Genomic DNA, 26,250 nt, shown 5'->3' with positions numbered 1-26,250 from the left:
AAGACCCAGGCTCTGCTCTTGACTCTAATGAATCTAACTCAATGACTGGAAATACATGGTAATAGATAAATTCATCAAGCCTGCTAAGTCCTAGGGAATAAAATAAGCTTATGGAAGTGGTTGCTTTTTTTTTTTAAGTTATCAAGAAACGTTGGCCTATTATCCACATCTTTGCTTTATTTTGATGAATTCAACAAGTCGGTTATACTGTCAATTCTGGATTGACAAAATGAGCATCCATTTGGCATTTACCTGAATACAGATAAGTAGCCCGAGTGAAACAGCTCTAGCCTACTCGCTAGTCTGTTACTTCCATTCCAAGTGGATCGACCTGCACTGTCTATCCATTCAGCACCCCCTTATTTCAAAAAGCACTGAACCCAAAGTCCAGATGTTACCGACATCTGTCGCTAAGAAGTCTGTAGCTACAATCATTGCCACCTGGGTGTTACACTAGATAACGAAATGTCCTACCTCTAGAAACCCCTTTTGATTAGGGTCCATATGGTTCAGGGGGATATAAGTGTCATCTGTCTTCTGGCAAACAACCATTGCGTGCCTCTGGCTAAAAGTTCCACGGCCCACATCTTGACCACTCAGACGGACATTAAAACCTTAAGCAAGCGAGAAGGGGAAAAGAAAAATCCAGATTCCCATGAATAACCTAAGTGATAATAAGGCCTGATGACCCTGAATTCTTATACACCAGCTCATCCTGAGAATCACCCTTAAGATAATAGATTATCCTTCTTAAAATGTACCTGTCCTATATTCAAAACTCTGTAGTCAAAGTGAATTGTTTAAGAATGAAGAGTCATCATTTGGCCTACAATTACTAGGGAAAATATCTTTCCAATACAGTCAGCCCTGAATCCTGTGTTTCCATAGTCTATTTGCTGATGAAAGTTATCAACGTGACTTAGAAACTAAGATTAAACATTGTATTCAGGTAAGAAGAGTCACCACATCCGAGAACCTCTCTAGTCAATAAAAACGAGACAAGGTAGCTGTAACTCAAAACTGCAGGCATCACGAATAAGGGATGTCATATAATGCATCCCCTATCCGTTGTGCAGCTATACAGAAAAGTCGTACCTTCAGCAAGCAATGAGCCTAACGCAAGAGCTTCTGCCGTGGCCCAGTCTAACTTTGTTCCATCCATCACTTTCTCCACTCGAGACTAAAATTGAAGGGGAGGGGAAAAGAAACTTAAGAGCTCACATCCTTTCTCACATTGAGTTCAAAAAATGTAATGCAACAATGGCTAAGTCTCCAAAATGTAGTGTTAAATACAACAGGAAGTGCAGAAGGTTAATGACAGCAAGTATACGACGTTTGAAAGCAGGCAAAACAAACAGGCACTCAGGTGAGTGGTTAACCTGGCGGATGGATGAGAGGAGGTAGCAGGGAGTTGGCGGAGTGGGGAGAGTAGGGTGTATGGTATAAGCAATATTCTACTCTTTCAGTCGGATGGCGAGTACACAGATTGTTTTCATGGTCTCTATACCCACACCAGTGTTCTTGCCTGGAGAATCCCAGGGACAGGGAGCCTGGTGGGCTGCCGTCTATGGGGTCACACAGAGTCGGACACGACTGAAATGTTAGCAGCAGCAGCAGCATACCTATAATAGAAACTTACAAACCAAGCTAGTGTTTTAAAAATAATCCAGAGTTCATCATGCCTTCATCCAAGTTCAAGAAAGATGAAGGCCTATATTTCCTTGCTTTCCCAGTTTTAGAGCTGGAAGTTCCATGTTCCAGGAAACCACTAAGTTGCAGGCAAACCAGAACAGTGTATGTAAATTTATGCTTAACACAAGACAATAGGTAAAACCTCAATATGTTTAAAGATCCAAATGTTGCTTTTGGGGACTATGTGTACTGATTTTTATTCATTTTATTTAAGCCATCCCCCTGCCTACCCAAGATGAAAGTGTCTTCTGCTCAGAAAAACCAAAACGGGCATTCCTGTGTGGCTGTGTTTTTAATAATGGGCATGCAGTAACTGTACATATGATGTATAAGACATGTTTGGGTTTTAAAAAAATTTTTTATGGGACAATTTTTTAAGTCTTTATTGAATTTGTTATAATATTGCTTCTGTTGTTTATATTCTGGTTTTTGGCAGTGAGATTTGTGGGACCTTAGCTCTCTGACCAAAGAGGGAACCCCTACCCCCCTGCATTGGAAGGCAAATTAGACCTTGGCACATTGGACCACCAGGGAAGTCCCTAGACATTATGAATGAATGAACAAATAAGTGGAGGAAAAATAGAAGTTAGAGGTAGACAAAATCTGAGTTAATTGACAGTCTGTACCAAAACTCAGCTAGGATCAGTTTGTAGAAACTAATGACTCACATTAAATATCTGCCAAGAGCATTAGCCAACCAACAAGACCAGACCAATGGCAATTCCTCGACTGTGAGAGATGGACAAACAATGCCTGGGGGTGTCTGGGCTCCCTACCTGCACATGCATCTTCAGAAGGTGACTGTGCATCTGGAGCTCCTCAGGCACCTCCACAGACTTCTTGCCAATAAACCGCAGGAGGTCAAGGGGCACACCTGTGTTCCAGGAGGTAATACAAGCTTCTGGCTGAACCAAGCCTTGCCAGTGGGCCTGCAGGCTCGTGGCAGGGGGCCTGTAGTGGGCCACATTAGTCAAATGGCCATTTAACTTCACATAGTAGGAGGCTTTGATTTCCGACACCTCCTCCTGGGTTGTGAGTCCGTTGGCAATAAGGTACTCTGCATACGTGTCAGGGATGCTCTTCCGCGCTCTGTCCAAGGAGGAGGGAAACAAAAATCAATTATGTTTGTAAAAATCAAAAAGAGACAGACACAGTTATTATCAAAGGTATTCTGAAGTGTCATTGCTATAAAAACATATGCAGGAAATGTTTTGGGACTAAACAGAGGAGGTGCTTGTATTAATACAATTCACACTGAATCGTTCACTTTAAAATGGTCCATTTTAACCTACTGTATAGCGCATGGAATTCTGCTCAATGTTATGTGGCAGCCTGGATGGGACAGGAGTTTGGGGAAGAATGGATACATATATATATATATGGCTGAGTCCTTTTGCTGTGCACATGAAACTAACATTGTAAATTGGCTATATGCCTATATAAAATAAAAAGGTTAAAAAAAAATGGTCCATTTAAGGAATTCCGTGTCAGTCCAGTGACCAAGACTCCACACTTCGACTGCAGGGGGTGTAAGGGAACTAAGATCCCATATGCCATGCCAAGCAGCCAAAAATAAAAGGTCTATTTTATATCATGTGACTTTCACACCAATAACTTTGTTTTTTAAAGGTAATGGTGTGTAACCACCTGTTCCAGGCAATCTAGAGAAAACAAGTTTATCTTTATAAGCTTCTGTCTACAGTCAGGCAGAAATAATGAGTAGAGGAGTTTTTTTTGTTTGTTTGTTTGTTTTTTACCAATTGTTAATTCTGGACAGTTATTTATGAGGCTGACCTACATTATCTACTTATTCTGCATTCTTTTACTTTAAAAAGTTTGAACCAAATTTGCCAACACCTGTTTCAGGTTGCTTGAAGAAGCCTGTAACTATTCTGCATCTGGATTTTACAAAAATAGAAATAACCATGCTACTGCTCTGCATTCCCATAATATTTCACATGACCACCATAATCCTTAAAAAAAGTGAAAGATACATAGGACATATTCTTAAAAATGGGGTCTTAAGTCATATCATTCGGGTGCTAAGTTCAACGCTAAATGGAGGGACTTCCTCAGTGGTTCAGCAGTTGAGAATCCGCCTTCCAATGCAGGGGACATGGGTTCGATCCCTGGTCTAGGAACTAAGATTCAACATGCCACGGGGAAACTAGAGAGCCCTTGTGCTGCAACAAGAAAAGCCTGTGGGTTGCAAGAAAGACCAGTGCAGCCAAAAGAAAAGGAAAAAAGAAAACTGGGTGGCTTAAAAAAAAAAAAAAAGCTCAATGGAGAACCCAGATTTGTTCCTCCAAGAGCAGTCTGCTACCTATGACCAGAAAGGCTCTGCTTTATGTCTATGAGGAAATTAAGCAGGAAAGAGGGATCTATTTTACTTTCTAGCATCTAAAAAGGAAATCTCAAGGGCTGGCTGTTCAGTCCTCCCACCTGCTAAGTGAGGCTGTTAAGACTCCCTTTGTCTCTTCACTGAGGAGACATGCAGAGTTAGAAAAACATGGGGAGCTTTCCTGTGACTGCAGGGTAATCATCCCAGTGTGCCCAGGGCTGTCCCAGTTTGAGCACTGAGACTGTCATGTCCCAGGCACACTGGGAAAGCAGGCCTGAAGTGAGTCTAATACAAATACTAATGTGAGCACTGTAGGGGAGAGGGCACATGATGGTTCAGCCTCGTACCTGATGATCTGGTACATGCCCGGGTTGGTGAAGAAGGGCTCGTCCAGCTCATTGTGGCCCCACTGCCTGTAGCACAACAAGTCAACAATCACGTCTTTCCGGAACTGGCGCTGGTATTCGAACGCCAGTTGCGCGGCCCGCACCACTTCCTCTGGGCTGTCTCCATTGACGTGGATGATGGCGCAGCCCACCAGCTTCCCTGAGGCAGAGAAGACAGAAATGAAGCCAGCCAGTCACCCCAAGAACTACCCCCAAATCCTGTTGCCCGCCTGGGGAGACAGCCCACATTGTAGGGGTAGTTTGGCTTGGGTGTTAAGAACCCGCACTTTGGGAGTTCCTTGGAAGCCTAGTGGTTAGGATTCCGGGCTTTCACTGCCAAGGCCAGGTTTCAACCTGGTCAGGGAACTGAGATCCTGCAAGTCACACAGTGCAACACCTCCCCACCCACCACCAAAAAAAAAAAAGAACCGGCACTTTGGAGGCCAACTGACAAGAGAGAGTTTCAGACCCAGTATTTGTGTCTGTGTGATCCTGGTGAAGTCATGAATTCCAGTCTCCTAATCTGGGACACTGGAATAATGCTCCTATCTCCCAGTGATGTCCTAAAGCGTCAGTGAGTTAATTCATATAAAGTGCTTAACAGCCTGGTACCTAGTAACGGATGTGTGTGTGTGTTATTATCATTATGACTATTATCTTTCCTCCTGAGATAAAAAGGTCTTTAAAAGATGTAGCCTAAGGGGAAAAAAGGGATTTCTTCAAAGAGTTGGTTGAGAATGAATTTTCAAAATCTCTAACTAATCACAAAAAATTCACATAGATAGTCCCAAATGGCAACCAGGCCAGGGTCTGGATATAAAAACAGTACAGTTTTCACCATCTGACAGTTCTCTCAATTCTATGAAATAGGGAATGAATAATAAGAAGCCCTGTGTTTCTTTTCATATTGTCAGTTTCTACAGGTTAAAATAGGATGCCTTTGCTTCTTCACATCTGATTTCCAACCAGACCCTTTAGCCAGATTTATTGGTTGAGCACATCCTTTTTGACTGTGGTCTTGGGTACTCTGAATATCTAAAGACAATTACTCCAGTTGTACTAACTGTGTTGATCTCTGGATTATACCAGATCATTCAACTGGATACATCAGTAATCTGAGATGGGACCCTCTAAGTTCTACTCTTATTTCCTGGGATTGAAAGATCACACTCAGACTTTGAAAGGAGTATTAACAACACTGTTGGAGACTGCTGATCATATCTGATCCAAAAATTAAAATGGGACCAGCAGTGAGGTTCCCTGTTCTGACTGAACTATAATATAAGTTTCTCTAGGTGTTCCTTATTTGACTCAACAACATCAGCTCTTCCCTGCGTTACATACCGATGTCACTACAGTATAAGGAAGACCTTCCTCTTTCTGCAGGAGTGGTGTAACCCAGCTGGTTATTGACAATCAAATGGACACTCCCACCAATTCTGAAATGCGGGAGATTAGAGAGCGTAAATGTTTCAGGAACAATCCCTTGACCACAGAAAGAGGCATCACCATGAACCTAGATCATGGGGGAGAGAGAAGAAAATGAACGTAAGGGGTGGAGACATTTAGGTTTAGCAACCTAATAGTAACAGCAACAAAAAACAACCATGCTCTCAGCACTCCCTGGTTGCCACACGCCACATGCACGCTCAGTTGTGACCAACTCTTTGCAATCCCGTGGACTGTAGCCCACCAGGCTCCTCTGTCCATGGGATTTCCCAGGCAAGAATACTGGAGTAGGTTGCCATTTCCTCCTCCAGGGGATCTTCCCGACCCAGGGATTGAACCTGCGTCTGCTATGTCTCCTACATTGGCAGGCAGATCCTTTACCACTGAGCCACCAGGGAAGCTCTTCCCTGTATCTGTTTATAAAAAGCGCTCCCTCCCCTCCTAAAAATCTGCTCATCATAGAACTTCCCAAAGCAGCTCTCAAGGATGCTAAATCAGCCCTTTTCCTCTTGCAGCTAAGACCAGCTGACCTATTCCTTCCACCTTACATCATCAACTGTACCCATGGCCTCTTGCATCCCCACCAACATGATAGTGTGCACAGCAGCACCAGGGAAGGCAGGGTGATGGGAGACGCAGGAGAATCAGCTCTAGGAAAGCCATCATGAAAGTGGCCTGCAAGACGCAAGGAACAAAATAACTTCGAACCCTCACTCTTCCCCAGTCAGATTTCCCCCCAAATGAGAGGGTGTCGCTCACATCACCTCCTCCCCGCTGGGTGTGTTGGCCACCACTGTGAACATAAAAGAGAATGACTGACAGCAAACATGGCGGGGGGGGGGGGGGGGCGAGGGGGAGGGGGACGGCGAGGAGCATATGAAAGGAGGCTTTGAGGAAAGGGCAAAATACTATTATAAGAGAATCTCTGAAATGTGCTCTTCTTCCAGAACTTTCGAAATCTACTAGATCATGATAGCACAAGACCTGACAAGGTCCTACTGCAGAGCACAGGGAACTATATCCAACATCCTGTAATAAACCAGAATGGAAAAGAATTTTTAAAAGAATGTATATATACGTGTATAAATAACTCTCTTTGCTACATGGCAGAAATTAACACAATACTGTAAATCAACTACACTTCAATAAATAAATTTTAAAAAACTGGGAAATGGAAGGTGATAGAAAGGGGAGTCAATTTTTTTTTGAAAAATTGAAAGCAATTAATGGGGGAATTGTAGATCTTAGGGGAAAGTATGAGTGCCACTGACTTCGTGCTATATACAAGGCTATTATATCAATAAGGTGTATGTTGTACACATAAATTTTATGTGATGTTATATAATAAATGTATTTTAATTAAAAATTTATTAAGTAAAAAAATAAGGGATAATTGGAGAGAATAGCATGGAAACATATATTACCATGTGTAAAATAGATAGCAAGTGAGAATTTACTGTATAAAACAGAGAGCTCACCACAGTGTTCTCTGACAATCTAGAGGTGTGGGAGATGGGGCGGGGGGGTTCAGGAGGGAGGGAACATATGTATGTACACCTGTTGCTGATTTGTGTTGATGAGTGGAAGAGGCCAATACAATATTGTAGAGCAATTATCTTCCAATAATTATATTTTGTTCTATATTTCTCAATACTGTAAAATTATAATCTTTGATAATTAAAAAAAAATAAAGGGAGTTTTGATTTAAAAAAAAAAAAAAACCAGCCAAAATGCTCAATTAAAGAATAACATGATCTGAAAAAAAAGGGTAAAATGACCTGATACGGGGAATTACCTGCGGTCCAGTGGTTAGGACTCAGCGCTTTCATTACCGAGGCCTGGGTTCAATCCCTTTGATGGAGAAGCTAAGATCCCAAAAGCCTCTTGGTGTGGCAAAAAAAGTTAATAAATTAATTTGTTCAGTCGCTAAGTCGTGTCCAACTCTTTGCGACCCCATGGACTGCAAAGGACCCCCTGTCCTTCACTATCTCCCTGAGTTTGCTCAAACTCATGCCCATTGAGTTGGTGATGCCATCCAACTGTCTCATTCTCTGTCATCCCCTTCTCCTCTTGCCCTCAATCTTTCCCAGCATCAGGGTCTTTTCCAATGAGTCAGCTCCTCGCATCACGTGGCTGAAGTATTGGAGTTTCAGCTTCAGCACCAGTCCTTCCAAAGAATATTCAGGGTTGATTTCCTTTAGAAATGACTGGTTTGATCTCCTTGCAGTCCAAGGGACTCTCAAGAGTCTTCTTCAGCACCACAGCTCAAAAACATTAATTCTTCCGTATTCAGCCTTCTTTATGGTCCAACTCTGACATCCATACATGACTACTGGAAAAACCATAGCTTTGACTATACAGAACTTTGTAGGCAAAGTGATGTCTCTGCTTTTTAATGTGCTGTCTAGGTTTGTCGTTTTTCTTCCAAGGAGTAAAAGTCTTTTAATTTTGTGACTGCAGTCACTGTCCACATTAATTCTGGAGCCCAAGAATATGAAATATGACACTGTTTCCACTTTTTCTCCCATCTATTTGCCATGAAGTGATAGGACCAGATGCCATGAAGTGATAGGACCAGATGCCATGATCTTTGTTTTTTTAATGTTGAGTTTTAAACCAGATTTTTCTCTCTCCTCTTTCATCTTCATCAAGAGGCATTTTAGATCCTCTTCACTTTCTGCCATTAAAGTGGTTATCATCTGCATACCTGAGGTTGTTGATATTTCTCCCAGCAATCTTGATTCCAGCTTGTAAGTTATCCAGCCTGGCATTTCACAAGATGTACTCTGCATATAAGTTAAATATGCAGGGTGGCAATATATAACCTTGACATACTCCTTTCCCAATTTTGAACCAGTCCATTGTAATTAATCTGATATGGTAACCACTGTGGCCCTAATTAATAGCAGAAATAAAAGACTTAAATACGAATGAAGAAAGAATCCTTGGAAGGTAATTTTTTTAATGAGAGTGAAAATATCCTTAGAAGAGTAATTTGTATATACAAGTAGAACATTTTGGTTAAGAAAGGAATCCCTGCTTTCCTTGGTGAGCTCTCCAGCCCACACCTTCCTATAGATAGGGGTCTACAGAGATGAATGATATTTTGGAGTATCCAAGAACAGTAATAACACCCTTACATTACCTCCTCAACACTATAAACATTATCTCTATTAATCCATTCATCTACCATACGTGGGGGGTCAGGGAAAGGAATTTCTACTGTTCCTTTTACAGGTGAGAAAATCAACGTTCAGAAAGAGTATGCATTTCACAAGGCTAGGACTAGACCTTCTGTGATGGCTCCATTTTTTCTACTAATTTCCTCACCTTGCCAAACCCATCCCCTGGGTTAAGGAACTTACTGAGTTCTCGTTTAACTCTCAGAACACTCTGGAAATGTAACACACTTCCATTGACCTCTGAGATCCAGGGAACCGATGGGACAGAATCAAGCAAGAAGGCCAGGCTGTAGACACTTAACCGTCTAAGCCACCAGGGAAGTCTAAATCACTTCAGTCGTGTCCAACTCTTTGTGACCCTATGGGCCTTGCCCACCAGGCTCTGCTGTCCATGGGATTCTCCAGGCAAGAATCCTAAAGTGGATTGCCAAGCCCTCCTCCAAGGGATCTTCCCAACCCAAGTCTCTTATGTCTCCTGCATTAGCAGGCAGGTTCTTTACCACTAGCACCAACTGGGAAGCCTGAAGGGCAAGCTGGAAGGCTGAAAAGCCAGGATCTGAACTCAGCTTTCCATGATTCCAGAACCCTTGCCATTTCTCACCGGACTACACTGTCAGGTCCAGCCCTCAGCCACACGCTGGCCCACACAGGGTCACGGGGTTCCAGGCATCTGAAAACTCCTCACTCTTTGGCCTCCTGGCTGATGGGACTTCTGTGTGGTAACGATGTGAATGATGTAAAAGGAGACCCATAAAGCAAGGAAGAGAGATGGGTGACTCACAGAAGAGGCACTGCTAAGAACATAACGTCTGTTCATAACTTGCATCGTTTTATCACGGTCTTAGGGTTCTTGGTGCTAAAGCCATGTGTCATCCGCTAATTTTATTTCCTTTCTTAAATCAAAAGAGAAAAGACTCCATGGTGGTGGTGGTTTAGTCACTAAGTCGTGTCTGACTCTTGTGACCCCATGGACTGTAGCCTGCCAGGCTCCTCTGTCCATGGGATTCTCCAGGCAAGAATACTGGAGTGGGTTGCCATTTCCTTCTCCAGGGGATCTACCCAACCCAGGAATTGAACCCAGGTCTCCTGCATTGCAGGCAGATTCTTTACCAACTGAGCTACAAGGGAAGCTCCCAAAACTCCACTGTTACTCATAAAGCTTTGAGGAGTCAGGTCCATAAGCCCCAAGGAATTCTGGAGGCAGCAGAAACCACTCAATCAAATACACAGCCGGTAACAAAAGACAACACAATCTCACCAGGTCCAGGACTAAGATGAATGACAGACAGCAAAAGTAGCATCTACAGTCTCACCCAGAATGATTTTACAGACTCCAGATTTCAGGTTTCCACAATAAATTAGAATGGTGAACTTGAATGAGGCAAGACACAGGCAGACACAGCAGGGTAAAATGTTTGGGGAACACAAAGTAGAGAGAAGAGGGCAGTTTCTCATCAGTTTAAAGAACCTGCCACTTTCACCTCTTACTTCAGAAATCAGTCTTAACATCAGCTTAATGTACTGGGAAAATGTGAATAACTGAACTATTTTAGAGTCTCATGAATTCAAGTGAAAGGTGAAGAGAATGTATGGCTAACAATGTGAAGATTTCTATTTAGAAATACTATATCATAATCAAATTCAAATGTGCTTACCTGACAATTTATTTACTACAAGTTTCTGGCCCATGGAAAATTAACAATAAGATACTGTAGTTATCTGTGCATGCTTAATGGATTCAGCTGTGTCTGACTCTTTGCAACCTTATGGACCATAGCCAGCCAGGCTCCTCTGTCCATGGGATTCTCCAGGCATGAATACTGGAGTGGGCTGCCATGCCCTCCCCTAGGGCATCTTCCTGAATCAGAGGTCAAACCTGCATCTGTCATGTCTCCTGCATCGACAGTCAGATTCTTTACCACTAGTGCCATCTGGGAAGCCCCCCGTTAATTGTATATGTAGACAAATATTCTACTGCCTTGTAGATTTAACTGTTTCCACTGGGTGTAAAGACCCAGTTACTGATATCCAGGATTAATTATCCTCTAGGCATTAAAGGTTTCATATTAAATGAATACTTGTAGAAGAAAAACGTGACCCACAATCTACACCTCTAAAATATACCTGTTGAGTTACCAAAGGTGGGGGGCAGAGGAATTAATACACTAATCAATTGTCTTGTTCGCCTTAATGCCAAAGACTTTCATTTTAAAGCAAACAAACAAGCAAGCAAAATACATCCAGACTCTTGCAGCCTTGTTAGATAGACAGATACTGTGTGTGGTTTCCATGAGGGTCACAGTTTCATGGAAGTAATGACATTTGTCCTCCTAGTAGTAGCAGCTATGTCAGTCCATACTCCCTTAATTAATTTGTAACTCAAGAAAGGAAAAATACAGTGAAGACCTTCGTCTAAAGTCAGTTGCCTTGATGGGGAAGGGGGGATAAATTGGGAGATCAGGATTGACATATACACGCCACTATATATAAAGTAGGTAACTAATAAGAACCTACTGTATAGCACAGGAAACTATTCAGTACTTTGCAGTGATCTATATGAGAATAGATTCTTTTAAAAAAGTAAATATATGTACCTCTGTAACTGACTCACTTTGCTGAACAGCAGAAACTAACACAACATTGTAAATCAACTATACTCCAATAAAAAAAATTAACTAGGGACTTCCCTAGTGGTCCAGTGGCTAAGACTCTGTGCTCCCAAAGCTGGGGGGCCCGGGTTTGATCCCTGGTCAGGGAACTAGATCCCACATGCTGTAATAAAATCCAGCACAGCCAAATAAATAAATAGAAATAAATATATTTTTAATTAGCTAAAAAATTTTTTAAATATCAGTCAAAAAATAAAACACAGTCAGTTGCCTTGAGATTACTGGTGAGCAGATATTCACATCTGCTATGAATTTATAAAACAACCCTCTAATCTTTTCCCAAAAGTTCATCTTAGTTTCGTCTGGAACGTGTGCTGTCTCCTATCACGATGACTGCGGAATCTTATCCCAAGGCCACAGACACTGAACCCAGAGCCAAGGTCACCTCTGAAGCTGACTGAGCCCCTTTGTAACCATTGCCAAAAGCCCCCGTGATCATCACCAACAAGCTTCCTGACCCCAAATTAGGTCAAAATGCCCACCCCATGCTCACCCTAACCGAACGCCCTAACGGATCACCTAATACCACCCTTCCAGCAGGAATTTGCTTTGTCTTGAGGCTATAAAAATTGACTACTAACCCACAAAAGTGTTGGCTCTCCCTTGAGCCAGCCGGCTATTCTAGCGTCCTACTGGCTCTCCCTGGTCTGCCAGGAGGTGCCGGCCAGCCCTCCTCCCAGTGCCCACATTGTCTCTGTTCTTTGTTCTTAATAAACTCACTCCTTTTTGCAGTACTCTAGAAATTCTTTTCCAACCCCCATTCGGACTGCCATGACAACTACCAAACTGGACATTCTTTCTTCCCAGTATTCCCAACCTCTGGCCTTACTTCCTGAAGCTCCCAGTACCTGTAAGCAGATGACTTTGTCCCCAGGCTGAGCTGAACCATCCAGGGAGTAGTCCCCATCCCGCCTGGACTGCTGCCTCCCCCGAGTCTTCCCGACTGCCACAGGGTTCACGGCTTCCAGGTGCGAGGGGTTGGGCAGCATAGTCACATGGAGGGGATGGTGCGCACCGAAGTCCAGGTCAACCGAGGATGTTAGGTGAGACAGGACATCGCCAACAGCTGAGACGTTTTCCCGAAATTCACTTAAGCCTCGCATTTTACGGAACATCAGCTAAGCCGAGTGAACACAGAAGAACAAATAGGAAGAGGTGGTTCATTTAAATCACACGATCTAAAAAAAAACTTTAGCAAATGTTGTATATATATTGTGACCACGCATTATTTAAAGATAAGCACACACTTCTAACTGCTCAAATGCATGAAGCTATTTGGAGATGTTCATCATCAAATGAAGTTCTAACACGTTAAGACAAGTCCAGCATGATGCAGACAGTACGATACCTCTGCCTTGCAATAAGCAAAATTTTTTTCTTAAATGCATCCGTTAGAATGCATTTTCCAAAAGAATTAGTATTCTTGTTAAATTATTAACAGGAATACTTGCTATTATTTGAGTTATTGAATTATTCAAATATATAAATACATGAATTGCTAACAAGAATTATTCTTATAATTAAAGGAAAATAAGAACATCATCCCATTTAGTCACAGGATGACATCCACTACTTAGCTCAAGTGACATCTAAGAAACTATTTTGCGATTCTCGGGTTGTAGCATCTATGTAAGTTCTGGTACCATTTTAGTTTCAAAATTGTGAAAAATGTATGGATATTTTGAACATGAAAAGTAACAAAGTACTATTAAAGATTCTAAATATGTTCTCTTTACAAAATATGATGAGTAACTGATAAATAAATCATTGATTTTTTTAATTAAAAAAAGAAACTTTATTTTGCGATTCTCAAAGGACTTCTCTGCATACATTCTGTCACCTCATTTTCATACTTTTCTATGAGATAGGTGTTACTATCTATTTTAAAAATGAACAAGCTAAAAGACTAAAAATACAGTTGCCATACAACCCAGCAATCCACTCCTGGGCATATATCCGGCATATAAAACTCTAGTTAGTACAAGCACCCCAGTGTCCACCAGCAGCACTATTTACAATAGCCAACACATGGAAAGAACCTAAGTGTCCATTGATAGATAAATGGATAAAGAAAATATGGTATGTATATAATGGAATATTACTCAGCCACAAAATAAAATGAAATAATGCCATTTGCAGCAACATGGATAGACCTAGAGATTATCATACTAGGTGAAGTAAATCACACAGAAAATGACAAAAGACGTGTGTGTGCAATCTAAAGAAATGATACAGGAAATCCCTGATGGTCCAGTGGTTAGGATTCTGTACTTTCACTGCCATGGCCTAGGCTCAGTCTCTTGTCAGGGAACTAAGATCCCGCAATGTAGATTAAAAAAGGAAAAGGAGAACTTATTTACAAAACAGAAACAGATGCACAGACATAGAAAACAATCTTATGGTTACTAAAGGGGAAGAGGAGGGATAAATTAGGAGTTTGAGAATTAAAAACAAAAAAAGCATGAGCAAGAGAAATTACTTGGCTACAAAGGTTTAAAGGTTCTTGGCTACAAAGCTGGGTCTCAAATCAAACTATCTACCAAAGACAGTATGTTATGCTCAATTGGCCAAATGGTTTAAATGACCCAAAAGCTTCTTATGCCCTCACTGCAAATAGGAGCATACAAACTCCAAGGATAGGAAGAAATGTGTTTTTCACAAGCTTCATTTCAGTTCAGTTCAGTCGCTCAGTCGTATCTGACTCTTAGTGACCCATGGACTGCAGCACACCAGGCTTCCCTGTCCATCACCAACTCCCAGAGCTTGCTCAAATTCGTGTCCATCGAGTCAGTGATGCCATCCAACCATCTCATCCTCTGTCGGCCCCTTCTCTTTCTGCCTTTAATTGTTCTCAGCATCAGGGTCTTTACCAGTGAGTCAGTTCTTCACATCAGCTACCCAGAGTATTGGAGCTTTAGCTTCAGCATCAGTCCTTCCAGTGAATATTCAGGACTGATTTCCTTTAGGATTGACTGGTTTGATCTCCTTGCAGTCCAAGGGACTCTCAAGATTCTTCTCCAACACCACAGTTCAAAAGCATCAGTTCTTTGGTGCTCAGCTTTCTTTATGATCCAACTCTCACATCCATCTGTGACTACTGGAAAAATCATACCTTTGATTAGATGGACCTTTGTTGGCAAAGTAATTTCTCTGCTTTTTAATATGCTGTCTAGGTCGGTCATAGTTTTTCTTCCAAGGAGCAAGGGTCTTTTAATCTCATGGCTGCAGTCACCACCTGGAGTGATTTTGGAGCCCCCCAAAATAAAGTCTGACACTGTTTCCATTGTTTCCCTGTCTATTTGCCATGAAGCGATGGGACGGGATGCCATGATCTTAGTGTTTTGAATGTTTAGTTTCAAGCCAGCTTTTTCACTTTCCTCTTTTACTTTCATCAAGAGGCACTTTAGTTCTTCTTCCCTTTCTGCCATTAAGGGTGGTGTCATCTGCATATCTGAGGTTGATATTTCTCCTGGAATTCGTGATTCCAGCTTGTGCTTCCTCCAGTCCAGCGTTTCACATGATGTACTCTGCATATAAGTTAAATAAGAAGGGTGACAATATACAGCCCTGACATACTTCTTTCCCAATTTGGAACCAGTCTGTTGTTTCACGTCTGGTTCTAACTGTTGCTTCCTGACCTGCATACAGATTTCTCAGGAGGCAGGTCAGGTGGTCTGATATTCCCGTCTCTTTAAGAATTTTCCAGTTTGTTGCGATCCACACAGTCAAAGGCTTTGGTATAGTCAATACAGAAGTAGATGTTTTTCTGGAACTCTCCTGCTTTTTCTATGATCCAATGAATGTTCACAAGTATGGTCATTGATAATCATTTCTGTGCTTTTGAGTAACTGCTTTGTCTGGGATATTTTAGGAATGTAATTTTTGGTTTAAGAATTTCTGCAGGTGTCAAAGCACACCTCTTTCTGTCAGTCATTTTATTCTGTTGTATTCTACCTTTTCTACGGTGAGTTTTCAAAGCTTATTAAGGATCTCTTAGCATCAGAAACACTGAAGTATAAACAAAAAAGGTAAAACTTGGCCCCTAGACATGACATCATGTGTATTTTTTTAAGTAAGAAAATTTTTTGGATAGAGGTTTAGTTGATTTATAATATTATATAAATTCCAGGTATATAACATAGTGATTCAAAACTTTAGAGATTTTACTTCATTTAGTTACTATAAAATACTGGCTATATTCTCTGTTTCACAATATAGCCTTTAGCTTATTTATTTTTTGCAAAGTAATTTATATCTCTCAATCCCGTATCCCTATATTACCCCTTCCCATTTTCCCTCTCCCCACGGGTAACCACTAGTTAGTTCTATCTGTGAATCTGCTTCTTTTTTGTTATAGTCATTAGTTTGTTTTATTTTTTAGATTTCACATATAAGTGATAACATGAAGTATTTAGCTTTGTGTGGCTTACTTCACTAAGCATAAAACCTTGCAAGTCCATTCCTATTGTTCCGAATGGCAAATTTACATTATTTTTTATGACTGAGTTATATTCCGTTATATGTGTGTATGCTACATCTTTATTTATCTGTTGATGGACACTTAGGTTGTTGCTGTATCTCATCAATTATAAGTAATATTGCTAAGAACATTGGGGTGCGTGTATCTTTCCAAATTAGTGCTTTTGTTTTCTTCAAATATATATCCAGGAGTGGAGTTTCTGGGACACGTGGTATTTTTTGTTTGTTTTTTCCTGTGACACATGGCTTGTGGGATCTTAGTTCTCTGATCCAGGATTGAATCCAAGCCTGGCAGTGAAAGCTACAAGTCCTAACCACTGAACCCCCGGGGAACTACCTAGCATTTATAATTGTTTTTAATCTCCTGGCCAAGAATAGCAGTGAGGTTTACCCATGTATAAACTGACATAACCTTATCAGACTGGGTCTCTCTGATGTTCCTTGTCATTGAATATTGTGTCCTGACCCTCAAGCGCTTCAAGATTTACAGAGCATCTGAGTCGGACTGAATAAGAATACGAAAGATCCAATAACCAATAAACTACTCACTTTGGAGGATCTCTTGAGATAAAAATATTTTATTAGTTTCATACAATCTATTAACTATAATCTGCAAATAAGTAGAAGGTAAAAATGACTTTCTGGAAGATGAAATTTTATCGAACTGCACAGATAAAATCTTTGTGTTTGTTTGATTTTTACGAAATAGGGAAAGCATGCTTCAAAAAACATAATTTATCTGTTTGCATCATCCTTAGGAAACAAACTAACTTTTAACTTCCCTGAGTGAAGAAAGATTTCCTGTAAAGAGATATAGGAAAATCAACCTAAATACTAGGTCCAACAGCATCAGTTTTCATCAATTAATAAAGCTGTCTCCTGGACCAATGGCTCATATGCTTAGTCAGTTTTCTAAAAGCGATTATCACCACCGGCTTCACTTTGTTTCAGTCAACTGCACATCACTGGTGGGAAAAACAGAAGGCCTTTTACCTCTGGAGGGAACTGCAGAAGGCCTGTCAGCAAGTTCAGCCTCCCTCTGTGGGGCATCCCAATAATAACATCCGTTACTCCGCTGTAAGCCGCCATTTTCAGCAGCTCGTAGAAAAATCCCATCATGCTTTCTGCTCCTTCACCTCCGTATCGCTTCACTGTGGCAAACTTGGTGGCCAAAAAGTGGTCAAACTCCTGTGGAACACCACGTCAGACACAATAGTTACAGGAGAGCCGACTACCTGGGTCAAAGCCAAACACATTTAAAGAGACCCTGCACTGCTTCAAGAAGCTACAACAGAGTCTATTCAGTGCAGACCCCAGAGATGAACAGAAGTCATTCAGAGCCTGGCAAGAAAGCCCTGCCGAGGACACCAGACGGCAGTGGGCACACTGAGGAAACAACCCAAGTGCTAGAAGAACTCACCCCAGTAGGAATCCCCTCAGAAAGCCAGGCCTTTTCCAGGACTTGAGTTTTAGTTCAGGGCTCTATAGCATTTCATCTGGGCTGCAAACTAGCCATCCACCCATGTTACTGGGGGCAGGGGTCTTGTCGTATTGATAGGCTCAAGTCCTGTGCACAGTCCTGGACATTCAATCCTATTAATCTATACTGAGAGCCTCTTTCATGTATAGTTCCTTTCTCTTTTAAAAAATTTTACCTTTTTAAAATCTTTTTTAAACTTTTTACCTTGTATTGGAGTATAGGCAAGTAACAATATTGTGATAGTTTCAGGTGAACAGTGAAGGAACTCAGCCATACCTATACATGTATTCCTTTTTCCTTTATTAATCCCTTCGGGTAATTAAAAGAGGAATCAGGTCTTAAGGACTTTGCAGTCTTTTATGAAGGGAAGAGACAAATACATAGTATCAACTATGAAGAGAACCAACAGCTCTGGCGGTTGGAGATCTACCTCCTTCTACTCAGAATAAAGTGGTGTGTGTTACACTGTCTGTTGTGTTGAGGCGGTGGGGGAATTGTGGCTACATTCAGAGAGTTCATGTCTTAACTCCCTCTCTTCAATATTTGTAAGTCTTTGGAGAAAAAGAGCTGAACAATTCCTTTGATATTAGCTGCTACTTTTATACCTGAGATTCAAGCATTAATTTTGATAGGTGTTTTTGCTCTTCTGTGGTAAATGCCTCCTTCTTCAGTTCCTCAAACCGCTTGGCAAACCAGTCTTTCTCCTCCTGGCTCTGAAGCTGAGAGGTTTCGATAGAAACCTGCCCACAGTAGATCTGGTTGAGATAGGCGACAACTTCCTCAAGAGAGGCCTCCTCCTTCCCCATGTTCAATAATCCTAGGAAATGGAATCAAAAGGGTCGCTTTAAAGAATAGTCAACCAAATATAAAACATACCAAGATCCTTATCTCAATTCAGAGCATTTCATTCTAAATAACTTGGGTCATCATCAATGGTTATCCAGATTTTTCTAAACGCAAAACTAAAAATATGGCCATTTGTGTATATGATTTGAACACAGAGGATATGGGCCCTGTTGGAAGACAATTCTAGAACCTCAACACCACTCTTCCAGACAGTGTCCGAATGTGCCCCTTGCTGTCTCCTCACACCCACGGAAGCCTCAGCTCCAGCAGGCATGACTGCAGTTCTTCAAGAACAGAGAAAGGAGTCCCGCCTCACTGGCAGTTAACTGACACACGGACAGTTGACAGCTGATGACCATTACCTGTGGTATTAAAGGGTCCCTGCAGAGTCTGCACCAGGGCTTGGATTTCAGGCACATTGTCCTGCAGTGCTTGACCAGTGAAGAGCGGGTTGATTTTGGCAGCTTTATGCCCATGCTCACAATACACCGTCACCAACCTGGCAAGGCCATGGTCCACTGATTGAGTGGAAAAGCGACAACAATAGAACAATACAGTTTAGGAAATGCCCACAAATCACAAAATCAGTTTTCAAAGAAGCCTTTGCGGCTTTGGACATTTTTAACATGTGATTCCTACCCACCACAGCTGCCAGTGGCTTTCAGGATTAAAAACTAGCAGAATCCTGGAAAACACACTTATTTCCTTAAATTTATCTCCTGAGAGCAAAAGTCACTGAAAAAATAACCGGAAAGAACCAGAATTATGGGTGCACATTTGTGGAAATAACTATGCACATGGACAGATTTTAAAAGAAAACACCTCAAATTGAAAATAACTGTTAAATGCTATATTTTTAATTATGGATAATTATAGTCCTCTTAATTATTATTTGAATTTTTTATATTGTACATAAAAAAAAAACAGAAACAGTTTAAACTGCAAAATCAATGTTACATTTCCTTCCTCACGTCCTCCAGGTACACATTTTATAGACTCATGAAATCATAGATGAGGAAAAAGACCTTAGAAATGATCTTATTACTACATAATAAAAAAGAAAAAAACCATATTTGTAGCCTTAAATGAGTAATTCTCCAACCTCTTCTTAAAGGGGAAATCACTATATTTCAATGAATCTAATTCTATCTTAGATGATTTTTTTTTAATCTTAGATGATTTTATATTGAGCCAAAAGCTACTTTTCTTCCCTTTTGCACATGAAAGCCCTTCTAAAACTAGGAAGAAAATCTTTCAAGACCACAACTTCCAATATCATCTATAAAATTACATCCTTAGTGGAATTAAGTTAATGGTAAATATACAGGGTTATCATCACCATTCTCACCACAGTTTACTAGCCCTCTTAAAAAAAAATTAATTATTATTGGACTTCCTGGTGGCACAGTGGATAAGAATCTGCCTGCCAATGCAGGGGATGTGGGTTTGATTCCTGGTATAGGAAGATTCCTTATGCCTCGCAGCAGCTAAGCCCCTGTGCCACAACTACTGAGCCTGAGAGCTGCAACTACCGGAGCCCTCTTGCCTAGAGCCTGCGCCCTGCAACTAGAAAAGCCATCACAGTGAGAAGGCCGAGCACTCCAAGTAGGCAGTAGCCCCTGCTCTCGGAAACCAGGGAAAGCCTGCACAGAGCAGCTAAGGCCCAGCAGAGGTAAAAAATAAATACAAATAAATAAATAAATGTATATATATATTTATGTTTTGACCACACCTGCATCACATGTGGGATCTTAGGTCCCTGATCCAGGAGCAAACCTGGGCCCCCTCCATTAGAAGCATAGAGTCTTAACCCCTGGATGACCAGGGAAGTCCCTACTAGCCCTCTTGTGAAAACATTCTCTTTAGCAAACCACATCTAGTTAAGAGATCACTGCTTCAGTTTCTCACTGAAAATCCAAGCTTTTAGTTATAGTCTACAACATGGATAGGGGAGCTGGCACAAAAGGATGCCGTTCACCCCGAAGAACACACAGCACCTACTATTCTTGGAGAGAGAGAGGCCCCTTCCCCTCCCACTTTGGGGCACACCCTTCACCCATCCTCACCATCTGTTTTCTCCCACTCTTCATTTCACTGCTCTGGTTTCTTCTGCTGCTGCTGCTGCTGTGCTTGGTCGTGTCTGACTCTTTTCGAACCCATGGACTGTAGCCCGCCGGGCTCCTCTGTCCATGGAATTTTCCAGGCAAGAATACTGGAGTGGATTGCCATTTCCTCCAGACCCAACCCCGTACCTCCTCCCTCTCTACCTCCTAGATCCTTCCACCGTGACAACTAGAATTCCATCCGTTCTGTGATTAACAGACCTCCCTGTGTTTTTCACCTCTTCCCTAAACGTTCCTTCTGTTCCTGTCTTCACAGGAATCTGTTTTCCCCTGAGGACACCAGTAAATGGTGCAGTTACTCATTACCCACACCCACGCCCCTCCAGTACGGTGGGCGGAGTCAACGCCTCCTCATTCCTCACTGATCTTTCCCTCTAACTCTCTACAAACCCCAGTCATCTGAGGGACATGCCACAGTGCTGATGACTAATCCCCACTGGCCAAAAATCATCATCAGATAATGTTGTAGGAGAATGCTTATTGGATGTGCCAATTTGTTTAGAAGAAAAAAGACTAAAAGACACTATATATCATATGAACCTGAGCTGTGTTAAAATGTATGTATCATACCTATATGTTTTTATGACAGTGTATCTAGCATATTAGCACCTACATACTTCATATATGTCTCTTCATTTGCATATATATTTCATATGTATAAAGGAAATAGACCAAAAAGTTAATGATGATTCTATGTCAAAATTCCCAATTTAGGATTGTTGATAAATAGAACTCAAGCTTACTCGGAAGCTGAGGTTTACAGAGGTTAAAGTACAAGCTCTTTCACTAATAGCCAACTACAAAGGACACATATCATGGGTCAAATTTTAACTCCTGAAATCACTGCCATGCAAAAAGGTCACCAGAAGCAAATTCAAGATCTCTTTGAAGGCTTACTACAGTGAAAACCTTAATAAATGAGGTATTCATCCTATGTTGGCCTTGATACTTGCTTGGCCAAGATAAACATATGGAGGAGGAGGAGGAGGAAGGCATCATAACTTGGACTACACTTCCTCCCATTTCTCTGTGTACCTTGGATGTGGGAGCTGCCTTGTGTTGATTTTCACTAGGGTTTGTGAATACATTCTCTGTGTGGGAAGAAAACTTTAGAGTATTTAAATGGCCAAACGGGTTGAGTGTGGTGATACTAGTTATTTTCCAACATCTATTTTCCTCTTCTCTTTCAAAATAACTTTTAGCTGGAAGGTGGCCACCCTGAAGACAGACTATGCTTTCCAATCTCCCCTGCAAGGATGTACAGACGTGTGACCAAGCTCTATTGGACAAACACATCTTATATATGGGCTTCCCTGGTGGCTCAGAGGTTAAAGTATCTGCCTGCAATGTGGGAGACCCGGGTTCGATCCCTGGGTTGGGAAGATCCCCTGGAAATGGCAACCCACTCCAGTATTCTTGCCTGGAGAATCCCATGGATGGAGGAGCCTGGTGGGCTACAGTCCATGGGGTTGCAAAGAATCGGACACGACTGATAGATACATCCCTTATTGACTATAACGATGTTTGGCCATAGTGGCCACAGACCTGCTGCTAGAAAATCACTTAGTGTGACATAAAAATACAAATTCCTGGATCTCATCTCAGGCCACTGAAAAAGAACTGGGATGAGGGTGAGGCAAGGGAGGGCAGCCTGGGAACTAGCCTTTTAAACATCATTCAGAGTGATCTGAACACACACTTCAGTTTGAGGGAAACTGACATGCAAAATTAGACACTCCATTTGTCAAGTGAAATAAGATATAGATAGTCTTACTCTCAAGGGATTAGACATCTAGCTGACCAAAATGCTATTCCTAAAGAAACCTGTTGCACTCAAGAAAGAGAAATCAGTTTTATTCTGAATGTCTCCTGAGATCAAGAACACAATATTGAGATTTCAGTATGTGATCTACTACTCCAAGGTCAGGTGTTTAGATGATGAAGGGATCCTAATTGTTAATCCAATAACTGGACCAAAGATATCAAATGGGACCTCCCTGGTGGTCCAGTGGTTAGGACTTCAAACTCTCACTGTCCAGGGCCAGGGTTCAATCCTTGGTCAGGGAACTAAGATCTCATAAGCCACATGGCACAGCAAATAATAATAACAAATAAAATTTAAAATGCCAAGTGACCTTCCTCTAACGACCAATCTGTGTTCATCTTCTATTCTGTGAGGATGAATAAACATACAATAATTTTGGAGCATAAACCAAATACTCAAAATTGGTCTCTTGTACATGAGGATGCAACTGATCCTCCAAAAACTGATATTCGCGTCTCCTAATCCATTAAAACCAGAGTAGCATAGTTCTGAATTCAGCAAAGAGTTTTAAACTCCTGAAGAGGCTAGACAGAAGAGACGAATGGATATTAAATACCATGCTGAGGTCCAAGAACACCAACGCCCTCTTCACCCTATTCACCATCGCGATCCCCAAAGATCCCCCTGACACCGGTTTTGGAGACAGCCCTGGAAAACGTGTATCCTTGGGCGAACTTCAGGAACTGGGCTATCTTAGAACTTTTCCCGCAGTCCCGCCTCCGCAAACAGCTAAGTTCTCACACGTTTTACGACCAAGCAAAGGAAAAGACAAGAGTTCACAGAACCATTCTGTGACCCAGACCCTGACAAGACACAGGCCTGTCCCTCTCTGCTCCCTGGCCTCTCCTTCCTCTCCACCCGCCTGCTCGCCCACTGAGGCCCCCAGAAGTCCCAACCCTCAAAAGCACCCACCCCGGGCCCAGAAATAAGACCCCCTGCCTCCCCAGCCGCCACGCCCACCGGCCCAGGCCCCATCCTGACCTGGGGGGCGCGCCAGGCCGCACTCGGGCTCCCGGCTCTTGGGCTTCCTCGGCCGGTAGCCATAGACACCCCTCTCTGTCTGGTAGCCGCGCCGGAGGAAGAGCGCAGCGGCCCGACCGAGGCCCAGTCTTGCTGCTGCCACAGCGGCCCAGGCCATGTCCCACTAGGCCCCCGGGGCCCAAAAATCTGGGCGGGATGTCCAGGGGCAGCGGCCGCAGGGAGGTCGCTCCGGCGCGGACCCACCGTGGGGGAGGTGAGAGGCCTTAGGAGAGAGGGAAGGGAAAAACCCGCCCCCTAGACAACACCCCCACTCCTGATTGGCCAGGGCCCGGCCACTGGAGCCAATCCAGATCAGTTCAGTTCAGTCGCTCAGTCTTGTCCGACTCTGCGAGCCAAGCCGCGCGGCTGGCATCTAGCGACACTCGCGAGGCCCTAGAGGCTGAGGAAAGTTCTGCATTTGGGAAAAGGAGGAGTGCTGATGGGAGCGTACAGGCTTTCTGTAACAAAGCTGTGTATGCTGGATATATCTGTGTATGCTGCAATCTCCCTCCGGGAGTGATCACCCACCACCCCTGTCCTGGAAGTTCCAAAGCATAGACTCACACGCACCATGCAGTCTCCCATAGAAAGGAAAAATTAGCGACAGACTGCATGAAAGGTGGCTAGGACTCAGACCAAGTTCATAAAATCAATATCCCATCTCTGTTTGTATTTTTGTAAAAAACATTGAGGAGGACAGGTTCAAACAGGGGAGAAGGAGCCTGTACAAGAGCGATAGGAGTGAAGAAAAAACTGGACTTGGAAGATTTTAGATAATTGAGATTCTTGGTTGGTCTATCTCTGACACAGTTTCCCAAACTATTTTATTCCACGACTCACCTTTAATTTTACCAGTATTGGGAGGTCTGAATGCTTCCTAGTTGGTCATCCATTCTTCCAGTTACCTGAGCAGCTGCACCCCCATACTCCTAAGAACATTACACATGTGAGCCTAAGATATCTTTCCACTGTACAGACAGAGCCCTCTGCTGGGTTACAGAGATTAATAAAATACAGTGTCTGCCCCTAATCAGGTTCCAGGCCAGTTGCAGACTGAACTCAACACACAACTTGAGACACACGGTAATCCAAGTGTGTGCAGGTGCCCTGCAAGCATAGACAGGTGTGCCAGGGAAACCTCCAAGTGGAAGGCTCACTAGAACAGAATCCTGAAGACTGACGAGTTACGCAAATGTGTAAGGAGAGGAGCCCACCAAGGAGAGGGGGGAAGCATGAGCCCAGAAGCCGAGGAGAGGTTGCAAGGCATTGCAAGTGATTCCGAGGGGCTGGCAAATTGGGTGTGTATTGAGAAATGGGAGTGCAAAGGTGAAGATAGTATGAAATTGTTATCGAGGAGAGTAGTAAAGGTAGAATATTGTCTTTAAAGTTTTGAAGTTCACCCCGTTGAGGTCGGTGGCCATGAATATAGAGAGAAAGCACTTTCTGCTGCTTTGTGATTTTCTCCTGCCTTGGTACTGAGGTCAGAAGGGTGGTAACTGGTTTCATTCAGGGATGAAGTTTTGCAGGCAGATGGAATAGAAAGGCCAAGATGCAAAGACATTTAAGATATTGGTTAGAGGACGATTGAAATAACAAAACATGGGCTTTAACCTAACATTTAAAAAACGCTATTAAATATAAGAATGGGTAGATGGTAAAATGAAAGGGCCAGTGGGTTGGCAGTTCCAATGAGGTTGAAGACTAGGTAAATCGGGAGTTAGTCGAGAATCTCAGCTGGAACAGAAGGTTGCAGACAGCAAACTAAATGTTTAAAGTGGTCATTGTAGCAGTAATGCAAATGTTGATACTGACCAGGAAGCTTGTTGGCTAAAGTGGAGTGGGGAGAGTGTTTTCAGAGGTGGGGTCAAGAAACTGAGAGAATAGGTATTTGGGTTTTTTGAGTTGCCATAAGGACAACCAGCCAGAAACTTCAATGTGCCAGGCGTTCACACACAAACCTTTTTTCCTTTAAAATTTCATTCACACTCATGACTTTAATTAACAAAAAAAAAGGAATGACACCGAATACAAATCACCAGTATAAGCTCTCTTCTGAACCCAGGATCCACACAAATGGAATGCTGCCTACCAGACGTTTTTACTTTTGTGCATCATTATGAGTCTGTGATATGCTGTTGTCCATGACGTGGTATGATGTTAAAATATGATCATTCTGCAAACTGGTGACCCACAGGTCCCATCTAAACTGCTTATATGGAGAATTCCCTGGCAGTCCAGCAGTTAGGACTCAGTGCTAAGGTTCGGACTCTGTGCTATGGTACGGATTCAATCCCTGGTCGAGGGATGAAGATCCCACAAGCCACGTGGGATGGCCAAAAATAAAAAAATAAACTGCTAATATATGCTTTGTTTGCCATCAGAAAGTCTTAATTTTTTAAATTGGATGTTTTTATTAAAAATGTGGAAGATTGCATATTAAATTTGTGGATTTGTGGTTTTTCTTAGAGATCTGACCACACTGCACTCACTGTCCTCCATGATGGTGATCAGCATGAGCTGAGTGGTTGTTGATCTCTCTAGATGGGGTGTGTGGGTACCAGTTTTCAGTCCCCACATCTCTTACCTTTATGTGGTCTGCTTGTCTGGACCCTATAGCTGCTTGTGTTTGCAAACTCTTGTCTGTGTGGTTTGCCTGCCTCTTCTTTCACCCTTAATTAGAACCACACTTTCTGTGGTTCTCACTGTGCACCAGCAATACTATTTTTGGTTCCTCAGACATCCGTAGTTTTCCTACTTC

General features: G+C 42.4%; 1 protein-coding gene across 1 annotated transcript in view; it reads right to left on the bottom strand.

Moving 5' to 3' along the window:
- DHTKD1 (dehydrogenase E1 and transketolase domain containing 1) overlaps positions 1-23,740 on the bottom strand; it is a 37,481-nt gene extending 13,741 nt beyond the window's left edge. The window contains exons 1-10 of the mRNA XM_013968434.2: positions 23,454-23,740; positions 18,887-19,042; positions 18,284-18,495; positions 17,192-17,386; positions 12,568-12,837; positions 5,764-5,935; positions 4,381-4,579; positions 2,469-2,781; positions 1,096-1,180; positions 475-614 (exon numbers count right to left, since the gene is read on the bottom strand). Of these exons, the coding sequence (XP_013823888.2) occupies positions 475-614; positions 1,096-1,180; positions 2,469-2,781; positions 4,381-4,579; positions 5,764-5,935; positions 12,568-12,837; positions 17,192-17,386; positions 18,284-18,495; positions 18,887-19,042; positions 23,454-23,610 (1,899 nt within the window). The 5' untranslated portion in view covers positions 23,611-23,740. The remainder of the gene's footprint in view (positions 1-474; positions 615-1,095; positions 1,181-2,468; positions 2,782-4,380; positions 4,580-5,763; positions 5,936-12,567; positions 12,838-17,191; positions 17,387-18,283; positions 18,496-18,886; positions 19,043-23,453) is intronic.

Source organism: Capra hircus, chromosome 13 (assembly GCF_001704415.2).
Source record: "Capra hircus breed San Clemente chromosome 13, ASM170441v1, whole genome shotgun sequence".
Classification (NCBI taxonomy): domain Eukaryota; kingdom Metazoa; phylum Chordata; class Mammalia; order Artiodactyla; family Bovidae; genus Capra; species Capra hircus.
This window is presented reverse-complemented; position numbering and strand designations above follow the sequence as displayed.